We start from the raw sequence: 14769 nt of genomic DNA on the forward strand, positions 1-14769 counted from the left end.
TCATTAATGTATGTACATTTCCGTACAACCACATTAATGGATGCTTTCCTTCCTATTTTATATATGAGGAAAGTGAGGCGCAGAGGTCACACAACTCTATGTTTGAACGTAAACTCAAGCTTACTCTTTCCTTTTCACCGTGTATATCCCCTATATCCTGTAACGGGGAAGGATGGGGCAAGTCAGTTTCAACATGAGAATGCAAGCTAAATCTGTTTACAGGAATTGCCACAGAAAGGGAGTCAGCATCTTAAAAAGGTAACATCGTAACGTTTACGTCCCCTCTTAACTTCTGGATGCCATTCCGCGTAGCCCTTGGGGATGAATCTCTTTGTCTAGCCAGGCAGCTAGAAGGGGAGAGGCTCTTTTTGCAGACAGCCAATGAGACGGCTGAATCTTGTGAGTGGCACGTCCTTTGGCCAATGGGTTCAGCCCCTGGGGCGCAGAGGACCGGAAATTGGGGTTGGAGCACGTGGGCCCTTGGGCGTGGCGGGGGCTGTCCCGAGGCCCGGCAGAGCCGGCCAGGGCTGGAGCCCCGTGAGTGGTCGGGCGTGGTGTGCGGGTCGGGGAGGCCCAGGTTGCCGCGTGGCCGGCCAGGTGGGCTTCCGCCTGAGCTGTGGTGGCGAGCGGGGGCCCTCCGGCCCTCTGCGGACCCGCCCCCTCCACCAGGCGCGAGGGGCCGGGGCCCGGTGGGCCGGGGCGGGGAAAGGAAGTCGTTATTCGAGGCGGGGTGTGTAGGAGGAACGCAGGCCCTCGACCAGGTGGGAGGTTGTGGCCCCGGGAGACAGGGACTCACACGCACTTTGGGGCGGGGGGGGGGGGGGGGGGGTGTTATCGGGACGGACAGAGTGGGTAGGACCCCCAGTAGAGCTGTTGGCTTTTGGAATGGTACTCTTGCAGGTGGGAGGAGGATAGGGTTTGCCTTGGGCGCCAGCCTTCTGCTTAGGCTCTGGTCCTAGTGCCCCAGCCTAGAGCACGCGCCCGGAGAGGCGGGGAAGGTAGGCCGTGCCGGTCCTGGGACCCGTGCCCGTGCCCGTCGGACCTTATAGTCAGCCAACTGTCTAGTAACTAATCTAAGGAGAAAATCCACATCCAGGGAAAGCCTTCTGGAGGAGGTGCCTGAATCTATAGAAGTGATGATGGAGGTGAGGGAGAGGTGGAGAAAGGAAGGTTCCAGAAAGCTTGTAATTGGTGGGTGTTATAGTGCCTCTCATTGTGAACCAGTTGGGCCACGGATTCTGGGTTCTTCGGGTGGTGTTGGGAAGGCGTGAGCAGGAAGTCCAGGCTAACTGAAAAGTAGTTTAAGCAGTTGGAGGGGACGACTGCTGTCGCCTTTGAGGGATGGAGGTACGATGGGCCATTATAGTGTAGAGGGTAATTTATTAAAAGATGTTGTCAGCTCCTCAACTGCCTCCTCCTATAGGGTTCATTTATGACTTGTGTGTCAGTTAGTCAACGCGTGGCTTGATTTCTCTGTAGCTAGTACTTAAGTGAGGTTTGCAAAAGTTAAGAAGAGGCTTACTTAACTCTTCAGTTAAGAAGGTTTCATCAGTGGTCAGTGCTGGGTCAGGAGAGTGAAGAAGAGTTCTGAAATGGATAGGTTATAAAGTGATTTTGAAGAGGCCCGGGGGACCTGAGATGTGGAGGGCGTGAGGAGCCTCACCCCTGGTAACTTGGGGGGGGGGGGGGAGGAAGGGTGTTAAATGTTGCCTGAGAGGCTGCAGGTATTGTAGGCTCAAAGCAGAAAGGGTCTGTACCCTGGAGACCTCAGTTCTGGTGGAGTTTGAAAGAAGAGTTTTATAGAAAGGAATTGGATAAGGATTCAGAGAAGCAGCAAAGGAGGTGGAATAGTGAAATGCAGTAATGGACTGGAAAAGGTTAGGACTCTGGTAGGGGATAGAGAGGCCAAAACCAAAGCAAAATCCATAAATCTTTATTGACAATAATTTTATGACATGGCTACATTAAATATAAACTTACTTATAAACCAAAATCATGCCTATAGATAAAAAGTGCCTCCTTCTACAACAGGTGATTGTCTTACAGGACTGAGTTCTCAGAGAGGCTGTTTGGGTAGAAAATGTAAGTACTTCAAGGAGGTCTTGGCATGTAAGGGATTGCTCATGGACAGTATTTAGGATATTCTGGGGTAATTAGAAGCTTTTGAAGTGAATATGATATAGGAGGTTGGTTGTATCACTAGTCTGACCCAAAGTAACTATTTTTTTTAGTGCTTCGTGAGTCTGTCTTAAAGGAAAAGGGAAGCAATTGGGAATCTTTAATCTTTATAAAATAAAATGCTGGCAGGTAATTAACGAGAACAGGATCAACACCTCTGTCCTCTGCAGCCTTTCAATGGATCCTGTCCGACCACCCTTCAGGGGCCCTTCTCCTCTGCACCCATCTCAGCGTGTTCAGATGCCAGGGGCTTGGCCACAAGCTCCTAAACCTTTGGACTCGGCTCTGGGCAGGGCAAGACCTACAGGTAGAGGCCATGTATTTGGAAAGCCAGAGGAACCAAACCCACAGGGTGGGCCAGCACAAAGGGTAAGACCATATCTGGAAGTGTGATAGCAGATGACAGCTTATCATCAGAGGAAATAATGGATTCCAGAGTGCTTAGCAAACTGTGAAGCCCTGTACGAAAACAAGAGTTGGTTTTCATTTGTTTGTTTCCTTTAATAAGTAGTTACATCTTCTGGGCGTATATTTCAAGTCTTAAGAGTTGTGAGTCTAGAAAAAGTGCCTCATAACAAATGCTAGATGGACTTGGGTTAATGCCTTAGTTCTCCAGCTTCTATAAACATAAATATAAATACATTTATATGTAAATGGTAGGTTTAAAGATACACCTTTTTTTTTCTGAGTGTTTAGATTTTCTCTCTGGGTTTGGCTCTGTGGTATTAGCAGCCACTCCTGCCCCTCAGGTAATAATTGTTAAGAATGGTTCCTTTTAGAAGGCTCTGCCCAAATCATTAAAGAAAATGATGGGCCAGCCTGGTGGCGCAGTGGTTAAGTGCACACATTCCGCGTTGGTGGCCCGGGGTTCACCAGTTTGGATCCTGGGTGCCGACCTGGCACCACTTGGCAAGCCATGCTATGGTGGGTGTCCCACATGTAAAGTAGAGGAAGGTGGGCATGGAGGTTAGCTCAGGGCCAGTCATCCTCAGAAAAAAAAAAAGATGAGGATTGGCAGCACTTAGCTCAGGGCTAGTCTTCCTTTAAAAAAAAAAAAAGAAAATGATGATCTTCAGCTATTGCTTCTGCTGTGTGTACACTTGCATGTATGTGCATTGTTAATCTCCTAATTATACATAGTTTTAAGAATTGTGTTTGTCTATAATTAATAAATCACAAAGAATAAAGAGTTAGCAAATATAGGAAGAACCTAGAAACGCATTTATGACAATTTTAAGTAGAGTTGACAGTGTCAACTGTAATGTGTGAAAAGAAAAATCGATGACAGTAATACTGTCCTTTTACTCAGATGAATTGCTGGAGTCTGTCTGTGGCAGCTGTAACTGGTGGAACAGCAGTAAACTTTCAAGACTGCTACAGGAAAACAGTAGCAAGTTTTTTTGGAGATTGTTGAAAAAAAAACAAACCCCAAACCTCTAATAGTCTTAAATGATCCAGCTTTTTTGAAAATTTATTAACCAGAACGCTTGTTCCCTCTTACTTTGGGTGTACAGGAAATAAACTACAAAAATAGGAAAGTTAATTCTGTTCTCTTGCATTCTGTCATAAGTGTACATCAAATCATGGACTATAACTATACTTAGAAACCTAATGTGACATAGTTAAGTGTTTTTTAAAAACTATAAGTATTTAAACAACTTTTTATGAGATATTTTTATCCTTTATTATAACAGTAATAGAGTTTGAAAAAGGCGATTCTTATTATTTACCAAGACTTTTAAGAAAACCATCAGTGTTTCTGGGTTTATCAACTATATCTTAGAATGATTTTGCTCTTTGATTTTCGATAGGAATCTGTGGGTTTGGTCTCCATGTTCCGAGGACTGGGCCTTGAAACGGTGTCCCAGACCCCTCTGAAACGGGGAATGCCTCCTTTAGGTATGTGGAAAACTAACTTGAAAAAAATGTGGTGGTATGCATGATTGCTTTGTTCTTAAATTCCTGCTGTTTATCTTCAGAAAAATAATTGTACTTTACAACATGTTTAACTCACAGTTATAGCTGGGGTTTGGCCCTTCCATTTAGGTAGAGGCATTTTAGGTCGAGGCTTGTCTACCTGTATGGTGCACAAGGACAGAGACGAACCCCATCCCACTTTTCCGGATTCTTCGGTGTTGGCAGCTGGGGATAGCAAGATGGCAGAGGCCTCCATTGGTTGGAATAGGTGGGTAAAGTTGCCTCCTCGAATTACTGTCAAATTCACATGAAACATCTTGGTGAGTCCAAAGAAAGATTCTCAAAAGGGTTGTATTATGTCACAAACAAGCAGTTCATGGTTTTATATTAAAGAATGGATATTTTCCAAGAGTAGTCAGGAGCTAGTAATCCAATCATTAGAAAAGGATAAAAACTAATTGTCCACTGAGCAGTTCACAACTTCCTTTGCCCTCTGAAGAAGTCAAGCTGAGGTGCCGGCCTGGTGGCGCAGTGGTTAAGTTCACGTGTTTCACTTTGGAGGCCTGGGGTTCACCAGTTTGGATCCTGGGTACGGACCTACATACTGCTTGTCAAGCCATGCTGTGGCAGGCGTCCCACATATAAAGTAGAGGAAGATGGGCATGGATGTTAGCTCAGGGCTAATCTTCCTCAAAAAAAAAAGCAGTCAAGCTGATTGTGATGATTTTCTAACCTGGTGAGTTAAACTTCCACCCCAATTCTGCTATGGAAGTTGGCCCTGAGAGTGAGTATTAATAGCAGTTGGTGAATGAGTCGTGTTGGCGTGTTGGATTTGGAGAGAATCTGAGGCCTGGGTCTGTTTTGTTGAGTCCTGCAGGAAGAGAATGTAGGCTTGAGGGAATCATTTAGCTGGGGCATAGACAGAAGCATGACTGAGAGAGTCCTCATTTGCCCCTCTTGTCAACATTTCAGAATGCTTGGAAGAGGGAATGCGGATGTGTCTTTGTTCCCGTTGGGAAGAGCAGCTGGTGGTATAGGCAGAGGAGTGTCTAAGACCCCCGGGGGGCTCAGCCCCACTCCTCCAGATCCCGCCCCGCCACCCCTGCCTCCGCCCTCGCTGTGCTCTCTGGATCGCCCTGCCCTAGGGACTGCGGAACACAAGGAAAAGTAAGTCAGGATGCTGCCTTCTCTGCTTGGTGAGGATGTGGCAGGAGGCCTTCTCGGAGTATTGTGAATGCTGTTTCTCTTCTGTCTAAAGTTTCCGTGGGTGGTATGATTGCGGCTTGTTTGTTTTTTGTTTTTTTGCCAGTGGCGAAAATGACAAAGAGGTGGGACGGTTCTTGGTGAAGTGAAATGGGGTTAATGACGTATAGTGTGTACCAGGGAGTGGACTCCGGACTTTTCATTTCCTTCCCAATTCAGACGTAGACAATTCTTTGTCATGTTGAAGACACGGAAATCATTTAGGAGAAACGTTGCAGCAGTTTGTCTTTCTCTCTAGAACTATGCTGTGTTCTCAGTTAGCTGGCCTGGTCTTTCCCAGTGATATTACGAGGACAAACGGGGTGACCTTGCTTCTCTAATAAGAAATTGCTGGGGCCACTCTGTGGCCGAGTGGTTAAATTTGTGCGCTCTCCTTTGGTGGCCCAGGGTTTGGCCAGTTCGGATCCTGGGCGCGGACATGGCATTGCTCATCAAGCCATGTTGAGGCGGCATCCCACATGCTACAGCTAGAATATACAGCTATGTACTGGGGCGGGGGCGGGATGGGGGGGTGTCCTTTGGGAAGAAGAAGAAGAAGAAGAAAAAAAAAGGAAGATTGACAACAGATGTTAGCTCAGGTGCCAGTCTTTAAAAAAAAAATTGGTAAGAGTTTATCTTCTGGTCCTCCAAGCTTGCTTTTGTGTGTCTTGGTTTGTGCACTTGTAAGCAAAGTATGAAATACCACTTCCTCGAATCTTTTTTTGTGGTGTGGGTTGTTTGTTTTTTTGTTTTTGGTACATGTAGATGCTTTTGTTTTTTACTTTCCAGAGAGCTTTTTGTGAAGCAAGGATCCAAAGGAACACCTCAGTCTTTGGGATTAAACCTTATCAAGATACAGTGTCATAACGAGGCAGTTTATCAGTATCACGTGACTTTCAGGTATTGTTCACTGTTTAGAGAGCAGTAATGAAACAGTTCCTGTGGACATACTGAATATTTTTCTATATAATTCCTGATGCACCTCCTCCCATGGTCATGCGTATACTCAGATCCTTACAGTAAGTTTAAAGTTAACATTTGTTTTGTATTTAGCTGTATTAGCAGTTCAGATTTTTAACTCCATAGGTACAGTTTTGTGTATGAAGTTAGAATAGATTTATTCTGAAGTTTGTGAAGCTTAAGGTCAAGGTCTTTTACTTGCACAGACCCCTTCCGTGACCTTTTAACTTACTTTCCATCTGTAATTTTATATTCTTCTTAAAGAGAGCCCGCTCTCCCCCAATGATATAAGATCCACACCCCACAAAACCTGGATCCTCCCTGCGTGAGTCTCATACTGACATTTGATGGCTCTCCAGTGACAGTCTAGGGTTAAATTTTAGCAAAAAGGACCTTAATTTTATATCAACTTTTGGATTTATCATACCTTTAAAAAATTCAGAATTCATATTAGTTTGTATTCTTTTAAAAAATCTCAGGAGAGTCATTAGCTGGAATTGTGAAAATGAATGAGTATTTTGGAATATCTGTGGACAAAATAGTAAGATGGAAGGCTGAGGGGCCAGCCCTGTGGCCAAGTGGTTAGGTTTGCCACACTCCGCTTTGGTGGCCCAGGGTTCACTGGTTTGGATCCACTCATCAAGCCATGCTGTGGCAACATCCCACACAGAACTAGAAGGACGTACAACTAGGATATACAGCTATGTACTGGGGCTTTGGGGAGGAAAAAAAGAAGATTGGCAACAGATGTTAGCTGGGTCCAGTCTTCCTCAAAAAGAAAAAAACATGGAAGACTGAATTTCTAACAGACAGCTACTAATTGGTACATGAGGAAGAAGTGGAGTGAAAGAAGGAAGGAACAGTTAGGGGAAAAATACCCTAGAGAAAGGTCATGAAGACAAAGGAGGAGCAAGTCCGGTAGCTCAGCAGTAAAGTGCACACGTTCCGCTTTGGCGGCCAGGTGTTCGCTGGTTCGGATCCCAGGTGCGGACATGGCACTGCTTGGCACCCCATGCTGTGGTAGGTGTCCCACGTATAAAGTAGAGGAAGATGGGCACAGATGTTAGCTCAGGGCCAGGCTTCCTCAGCAAAAAGAGGAGGATTGGCAGCAGATGTTAGCTCAGGGCTAATTTTCCTCAAAAAAAAAAAAGACGAAGGGCCCAGTTTGAATGAGGAGGAGGGGATTGACTTTGGCCACAGGGAAAAAAGTTACCCCATTTGCTTTCCAGAGCACCCTTGGTGATCTTCTAGTAGCTTTGTTAAGAGTTATGGAGAAAAAGATACTCAACATCACTGATCATTAGGGAAATGCAAATCAAAATAACAGTGAAATACTACCTTACACCTATTAGGATGGCTACTATCAAAAAGAGAAAAGGAAAAGAAAAACAGAAAAGAAGAGAGCAGTCTTCCTTAGCAAAAAAAGAGGAGGATTGCAGGCAGATGTTAGCTCAGGGCCAATCTTCCTCAAAAAAATAAATAAATAAAAATTAAAAAAAAAAAAGAGTTATGGAGAAACAACTAGACTAAAAGAACAAAGGAGAGCTTAGGATGTGAGAAATAGCCAGTGAATTGGCCACTTAAACAGTGCAGGAGAAATGAGAAAGGGCGTGATAAAGAAGGTGGTAGGCTTACCCTAAAGCTCTGTGCCCACTGAGAAAGCAGAGCTGAGCCTGGAGGACAAGTGAAGAGAAGAGGCCAGAAAAGAGGGTGAAGTGGAACCCCTGAGCGGGAGGGATAGTGGGAATGGGCCTCTTCGGGAACGTCAGGGAAGGAGATGGGCGTTAACAAGAGAGAAGAACCTTTTCTCTGGAAATGGATGGACAAGCGTCAGTGAGACGGAGGGGAGAGTGAGTGCCACAGGGCTCTGCGTGGGCCGGGCCTGGAGGAGTCGCAGAGGCTGTAGGTTTTGAGGTTGCAAAGCTGGGCTGTGCAAGCCACCATGCGAAGATGATGCCAGGCCATGAGAAGGTACCGAGAGGATGGATTCCGGTGGACTGGTCATCCTGTCGGGAGCCTAGAAAGACTAATGCAGATACTGTGTTTAGGACACAGTGCCCCGTATGTATGTGGGAACTTTTTGAAGAAGCGTTTTGAAACGTGATGTTAACATGTGAGTGTAGTTTTGGGGCAACTATATTAGATATCACTTGATTTTTTTTTAATGTTTCTTCATGTGCTTGAACACGTTTGACCCTTTTTAGTCTTGGATTTGTTTAAACTTTGCAGCTATAGAATGAGGTTCTGTGTCACTGTGATGGAATGAGACAATCATTGTACAAAGTTGCTACTGGAGTTTTTCAAGCTGTAGGATTTATGAGAGTGAATTAATAAAAAGTTGAAATTTCCGTGAGTGGAAAGAGGTTAGAGTAAAATCCTATTTTTTTTTTATTAATGTTATGATAGATTACAACCTTGTGAGATTTCAGTTGTACATTTTTCTTAGTCATGTTGTGGGTACACCACTTCCCCCTTTGTACCCTCCCCCCAACCCCCCTTTTCCCTGGTAACCACCGATCAGATCTCCTTATCAATATACTAACTTCCACCTATGAGTGGAGTCATATAGAGTTCGTCTTTCTCTGACTGGCTTATTTTGCTTAACATAATACCCTCGAGGTCCATCCACGTTGCTGTGAATGGGCCAGTTTTGTCTTTTTTTATGGCTGAGTAGTATTCCATTGTGTATATTTTTAAAAACAGTGTGTATCTCTGCAGACTCGAGAGCAGGGATGGGCGTGCTGTGGCTGGCCTGCGGGTCACGTCTGGCCCACCGTCCGTTTTGGTGATGAAGAGGTGCTGGAATACAGTCGTGCTCCTGGGTTTACATACTGTCTCTGGTGCTTTTGTGTGATGTTGGCAGAGTCGGGTTGTTGGAACAGGGACTATATGACCTGTAAAGCCTAACATGTTTACTGTCTGACCCTTTACAGAAGATGAGTAACCCTCTGGTCTGAATTCTGGAAGAATGTACACTGGCGTGGTTAAGGCAGTTGTCTTTGGGTGGTGGAATTAATGGGTTTCTATTTTCTGTGGGCAAGTATCCCCAGTTGGGTCCAAGTTCTTTTTTCAGTCTGATATAGCTGTGTATTTAATATGACCACTAGATGGAGCAGTAGTTACAGGTGACTGCTCCTCACACAATCCTGTTGCCCAGCTGTAGCAGAGAAGCTGCTGTTGGAGTCAAATTGAAGTGAGATCCTCTCTATTATTTTCTAGCCCGAATGTGGAGTGCAAAAGCATGAGGTTTGGCATGTTGAAGGACCACCAAGCTGTCACTGGCAACGTCACTGCTTTCGATGGAGCCATTCTCTATCTGCCTGTAAAGCTTCAACAAGTGAGACGAATAGGAAATGGACTTGGGGTGAAACCTGAGGGTGTCTGGTGCTTTGAGTGGTGGGAAATCATGGACTCCCTGAACATTTGAGTTGTACTTTCCTCTTAGAGGGAAGGCAGACTTCTCCCTAACAAAGAAATGACAAACTGAGAAACTTAGAGTTCTTCAACAAGTCCCTTCTCACATAAGAGGAGTGATTGGCAGCCTTTGACCTCAGTGACACAGAATGGTTTAATATTTCAAATTCAAATTCGCATCTATTGCTAGTTCTCCCTTGGGTTTCTCTTACCAAATCCTTTCTTTTTTTTTTTGAGGAAGATTAGCCCTGAGCTAACATCTGCTGCCAGTCCTCCTCTTTTTGCTGAGGAAGGCTGGCCCTGAGCTAACACCTGGCCCATCTTCCTCTACTTTATATGTGGGACGCCTACCACAGCATGGCATCCCAAGCGGTGCCATGTCTGCACCTGGGATCCAAACCTGCGAACCCAGGGCCACCAAAGCGGAACGTGTGCACTTAACCACTGTGCCACTGGGTGGGCCCCACCAAATCCTTTCTTAAAACCTAGTTGTCATGCTGTATTTTGTCAGTGGGGTAGAAAGTGAGGGGACAATACAAAATATGTTGAAGATATTTTAGTGTTCTCTAGAACACCATTGGTTTAGATGAGGGCTTGGTAGTTTTGTCATTTCTTTTTACTTGTATATATTTATTTGAAGCTTCTTGAGTTAAAAAGTCAAAGGAAAACTGATGGTGCAGAGATCAGCATTAAGATCCAGTTGACGAAGATCCTGGAGCCCTGTTCTGACTTGTGCATTCCCTTCTACAATGTTGTTTTCCGTCGGTAAGAAGATGGCCGACGTCTTACTTTCTTTAACCTATCTTGTGTTTGTAGCAATGCTCTTCAAAACACAGTGCATCTTATGTTTATAACAATGTGGTGTTATACTGCAGTGTGTATGTAGATGAGTTTGGAAACATTTAATAAATAAATGCGATTGAGGCTAACTTACTCAAAAATTACTTCCAATGGTTGCTCAGATTCGGGTCTGTGAAAGCGGGTTGAGGCAGCTGGACGGGGGATGGGTGCCTTTGGATTCATTCGGGAACTTGAAAAGCAGATGTTTATAGTGCATATTTAATGGTGTCAGTGATGGGGCTACTTGAAGAGATAGAGTGCAAAAAATTTTGCTGGAAGAATGTTTTCCCAGTCCCTTGAATTTTTGGATACAAATAGCTCATAATTTTTTTTTACTTTTTTTTAAGACTCCGTAATTTTCATAGAACTGTTATTCCCAAACACAGAACCTAATTCCTACCTAGTAAAGTGAACTGCCAGCAACAAACATAACTTCCTATGCCAGACTGACATTCACAAACTTAGAAATTGACTCTCTTGTGTTCTTTTTAGTTAATGGTGAAAAGGAATATAAATTGAACCTGGGAAATCAACTCGATTTTGGTTACCTAGTAAGTTGAAAAAGCTGCAGTGAGTTGCTTATACGCCAAGATAAATGCTTTGGTAGTGTTTATTTTTCTTCTGGCAAGCATGTTCTCGGCATAAAAACTGTATTGTGCAAAGATGGCCCATGTTTCCGCAGGGAAATGTCACTAGGAGTAGTGGGGCTCGATGTTCTGATTCTTCTGCTAGAAAGCCCTTTCTTGCTCTTTATTTCAGGGCAATGAAGCTTTTAGACATGAAGCTTGTGGGAAGAAACTTCTATGACCCTGCAAGTGCTATGGTGCTACAGCAACACAGGTCGGCGGTGTTTTCCTGTTTCCCACTTTTGAATGTTCTGGAAAGCAATTTCTCATTGCCATCGCCCTCTTTAGGACAAAAATCTCAGCAGTATTTTATGATAGTGAATACAATTTATCAGTTAAATCACTTCCATAGTTTAGTTTTTTAGTAAATTCACAATGATGATTTAATTTAATTTGTTTCCTGGCACTTTCTCATTCTTATTAGGGAGGGGCAGTATCTGCCCAAAGTATTGTTTCAAGTGGGGGCGTGGAAGTATCTGGGGTTCTTTTAGAACTTTAAGGTAAAGCCCATCTATCTCTTCAGATTGCAGATCTGGCCAGGCTATGCAGCTAGCATCCGGAGGACAGATGGAGGCCTTTTTTTGCTAGCTGATGTCTCCCATAAGGTCATTCGGAACGATTCTGTGCTGGATGTCATGTGAGTGAATGGTGGGATCTACCTTTAAAGATTTTATTTTTCCTTTTTCTCCCCAAAGGCCCCCGGTACATAGTTGTATATTTTCACTTGTGGGCCCTTCCCGCTGTGGCATGTGGGACGCTGCCTCAGCATGGCCTGATGAGCGGTGCCATGTCCACGCCCAGGGTCCGAACTGGTGAAACCCTGGGCCGCCGAAGTGGAGCGCGCGAACTTAACCACTCGGCAACGGGGCCCGCCCCTTTTTTTAAAAGATTTTATTTTTGGGATCTACCTTTAACAAGCTAATAATTTTCTGAAAAGTTCAGTAATAACTGGTAATAAATACAGATTAGCCATTGTTCTGTTTGGGCTTTAAATTTTAGAACAGACTAAGAATACTGAATGGATGTGCTCTGTTCCGTCAGTCCTGGCAAGATAGCGACCTGCTGTACTCTGAGGAGGAGTTGTATTCAGATCTCTAGTTAAGAAGACTTGGTTTAATACACACACGCTCTTTAGTTTTTGTTTAAATGTGTTACTATAGCAAATGTAGACGTGTATCATTCGTAATGGCTCCGTGAAATCCCACCTTATAGATAAACTTGCGTGCATCTCTGATTCCTTTTTTAGGCTAGGTACTTAAAAGTGGGATTATTTAATGAAAGGGCTGAACATTTTAAAGACTTTACATATTTAATGTAATAACGTATTTAAATATATACTGACAAATTACCATCTACTCTAGAAGATTTATTCAGTTTATTTTCTCACCAGCTATGTACAAGTGCTGGGTGTTAGTGGGCTTATCAGTCTTTGCTTGTCTGATAAATTCATTCATTCCTTCAACATATATTTATTGAGCTCCAATTGTGTACCAGAGTCTTGGGACATGTCAGTTAGCAAAACAAAGAAAGATTTCTCTCCTCATGGAGTTTACAGTGTCATCAAGTGAGATAAACAATGGATAATAAACACAATCAGTAAATTGTATAGTTTACTAGGAGTGATAAGAGCCGTGGAAGAAAGAAGCAGTGGAACGTGGGTGGGAGGGATGGGGAGTAGAGCTGGGTGGAGAGCTGGGGTGGAGCTGGGTGGAGAGCTGGAATGTTACGTCGTGGAGCTCATTTGAGCCACCACTTGCAAGAGGTGAGGACATCAGCTAGGTGGAGATCTGGGCGAAGGGAATTCTTGGCAGAGGGACAGCTGGGGGAAAGGCCTTAAGAGGGAAATACGCCTGGCTCATTCAAGGAGCGGCAGGAAGCCAGGGTGGCTAGAGCAGAGTGAGGTAAGAGTGGTGAAAGAATGGAGTAGAGGGAGGGGCTAAGGATATCAGGTTTTGTAAGGCTGTTGTAAGGAATTTAGCTTTTGCTCTGAGTGAAGTGCAGGACTTGGAGCGGAGGAGTGACAGGATGTGACTTGAGTTGTACAAGGATCCCTCCCATTACTGCATGGAGAATAGACTTGGTAGATGGGGATGGAAGTGGGGAGACTAACCAGGAGGCTAGTGTGGTGATCCAGTGTGGTGATCCAGTGTAGTGATCCAGTGTGGTGATCCAGTGTGGTGATCCAGTGGAGAAGTGAGGATGGCAGCAGAGGAGGTGATGAGAAGTAGTCAGTCGGCTTCTGGATGTGTTTTGAAAGTAGCACTCAGTCAATTTTCTGATCGCATGTGGGGTGTGAGGGGAAGAGAGGGGTTGAAGATGGCTCAAACTTTTTTGGATAAATTTTTGATTACTTATTCTCTCTCTCCTAGCCTCTCTCTGCCTGATGGTGGGGGCCATATCTCTTTCTCTTACACAGTACCCCCAGCCCTAGTTTGTTACCAGCATGTAGTAAGTGTTCAGGAATATTTATTAAGTAAAAATAGATGTCTTCAGGGCTGGCCCGGTGGCACAGCAGTTAAGTTCGCACGTTCTGCTTCGGTGGCCCACTGTTCCTGGGTTTGAATCTCAGGTGTGGACATGGCACTGCATATTAAGCCATGCTGTGGCAGGCGTCCCACATATAACGTAGAGGAAGATGGGCATGGATATTAGCTCAGGGCCAGTCTTCCTCAGCAAAAAGAGGAGGATTGGCCGCAGATGTTAGCTCAGTGCTAATCTTCCTCAAAAAAAAAAAATGTCTTCAAATGCACTCTTTCTTTATTTATGGTTTCTGCCTTTGCGTTTCTGCTTAGAAAGGTCTGCTTATTTTATGTTTTATTTTTTCCAATGTTCTGAAGCTTATAGAATTTATCTTGCTGTGGTTTGGGGATCATCATGGTTGTCTTGGTACTATTACACAATTTATTGGAAAACATTTTTCTTTAGATGTAAATCACTACCTTTACCATATGCTAAAATACTTGGATTTATTTCTGAATATTTCATTTTGATCCACTGGGTGAAACCAATGTGAGGGGCTGGCCCCGTGGACGAGTGGTTAAGTTCGTGTCCTCCACTTCAGTGGCCTCGGGTTTCGCTGGTTCGGATCCTGGGCACAGACATGGCACCACTCATCAAGCCACGCTGAGGCGACGTCCCACATGCCACAACTAGAAGGACCCACAACGAAAAAAATGTACAACTGTGTACCGGGGGCTTTGGGGAGAAAAAGCAGGAAAAAAAAAAACCAAACCAAAAACAATGTGATACTATTTTAATTCTTGTAATTTTATTAGGTTTTATTATTTGTCAAGGAATTCTGTTTTCAGAGTTTTCATAGTGAATTTCCCCCTGCCTGTTCTTTCATGTGATCCTTTGAATAATTTAGTGGAAATAAGAAAAAAAGTGAATTCGCATTGACTGGTGAGAATATTCAGTGAGTCTTCCTAGTCAAAAATATGGTGTGTCTTTCCATTTATTGAAATTTATTCTCAGTAAAGTTTTACTTTTATAAAAGTTTCAGTTATTTTATTACGACTATGCAGAAGCTACATATAGGTAAGCTATCTAGTATATACTATGAGTATTTTTGTTTTCTGCACAGTTGTTCATT

General features: G+C 44.0%; 1 protein-coding gene across 6 annotated transcripts in view; it reads left to right on the forward strand.

Annotated features, from left to right (window-relative positions):
• Window positions 1-436: 436 nt before the first annotated feature.
• PIWIL2 (piwi like RNA-mediated gene silencing 2) overlaps window positions 437-14769 on the forward strand; it is a 72101-nt gene continuing 57768 nt past the window's right edge. Inside the window, exons 1-11 of one of the 6 annotated variants that reach the window (XM_070611258.1) lie at window positions 471-1145; window positions 2032-2082; window positions 2349-2547; window positions 3990-4077; window positions 4225-4363; window positions 5068-5262; window positions 6127-6237; window positions 9517-9634; window positions 10352-10476; window positions 11311-11391; window positions 11701-11814. In XM_070611258.1, coding sequence (XP_070467359.1) covers window positions 2356-2547; window positions 3990-4077; window positions 4225-4363; window positions 5068-5262; window positions 6127-6237; window positions 9517-9634; window positions 10352-10476; window positions 11311-11391; window positions 11701-11814 — 1163 coding nt within the window. In that variant the 5' untranslated portion in view covers window positions 471-1145; window positions 2032-2082; window positions 2349-2355. Of the gene's footprint in view, window positions 1146-2031; window positions 2083-2348; window positions 2548-3989; window positions 4078-4224; window positions 4364-5067; window positions 5263-6126; window positions 6238-9516; window positions 9635-10351; window positions 10477-11310; window positions 11392-11700; window positions 11815-14769 lie in introns of all 6 variants that reach the window. The other 5 variants (XM_070611257.1, XM_008522988.2, XM_008522987.2 and 2 more) reach the window with 5 other exon arrangements.

Source organism: Equus przewalskii, chromosome 2 (assembly GCF_037783145.1).
Source record: "Equus przewalskii isolate Varuska chromosome 2, EquPr2, whole genome shotgun sequence".
NCBI classification, from domain to species: Eukaryota; Metazoa; Chordata; class Mammalia; order Perissodactyla; family Equidae; genus Equus; species Equus przewalskii.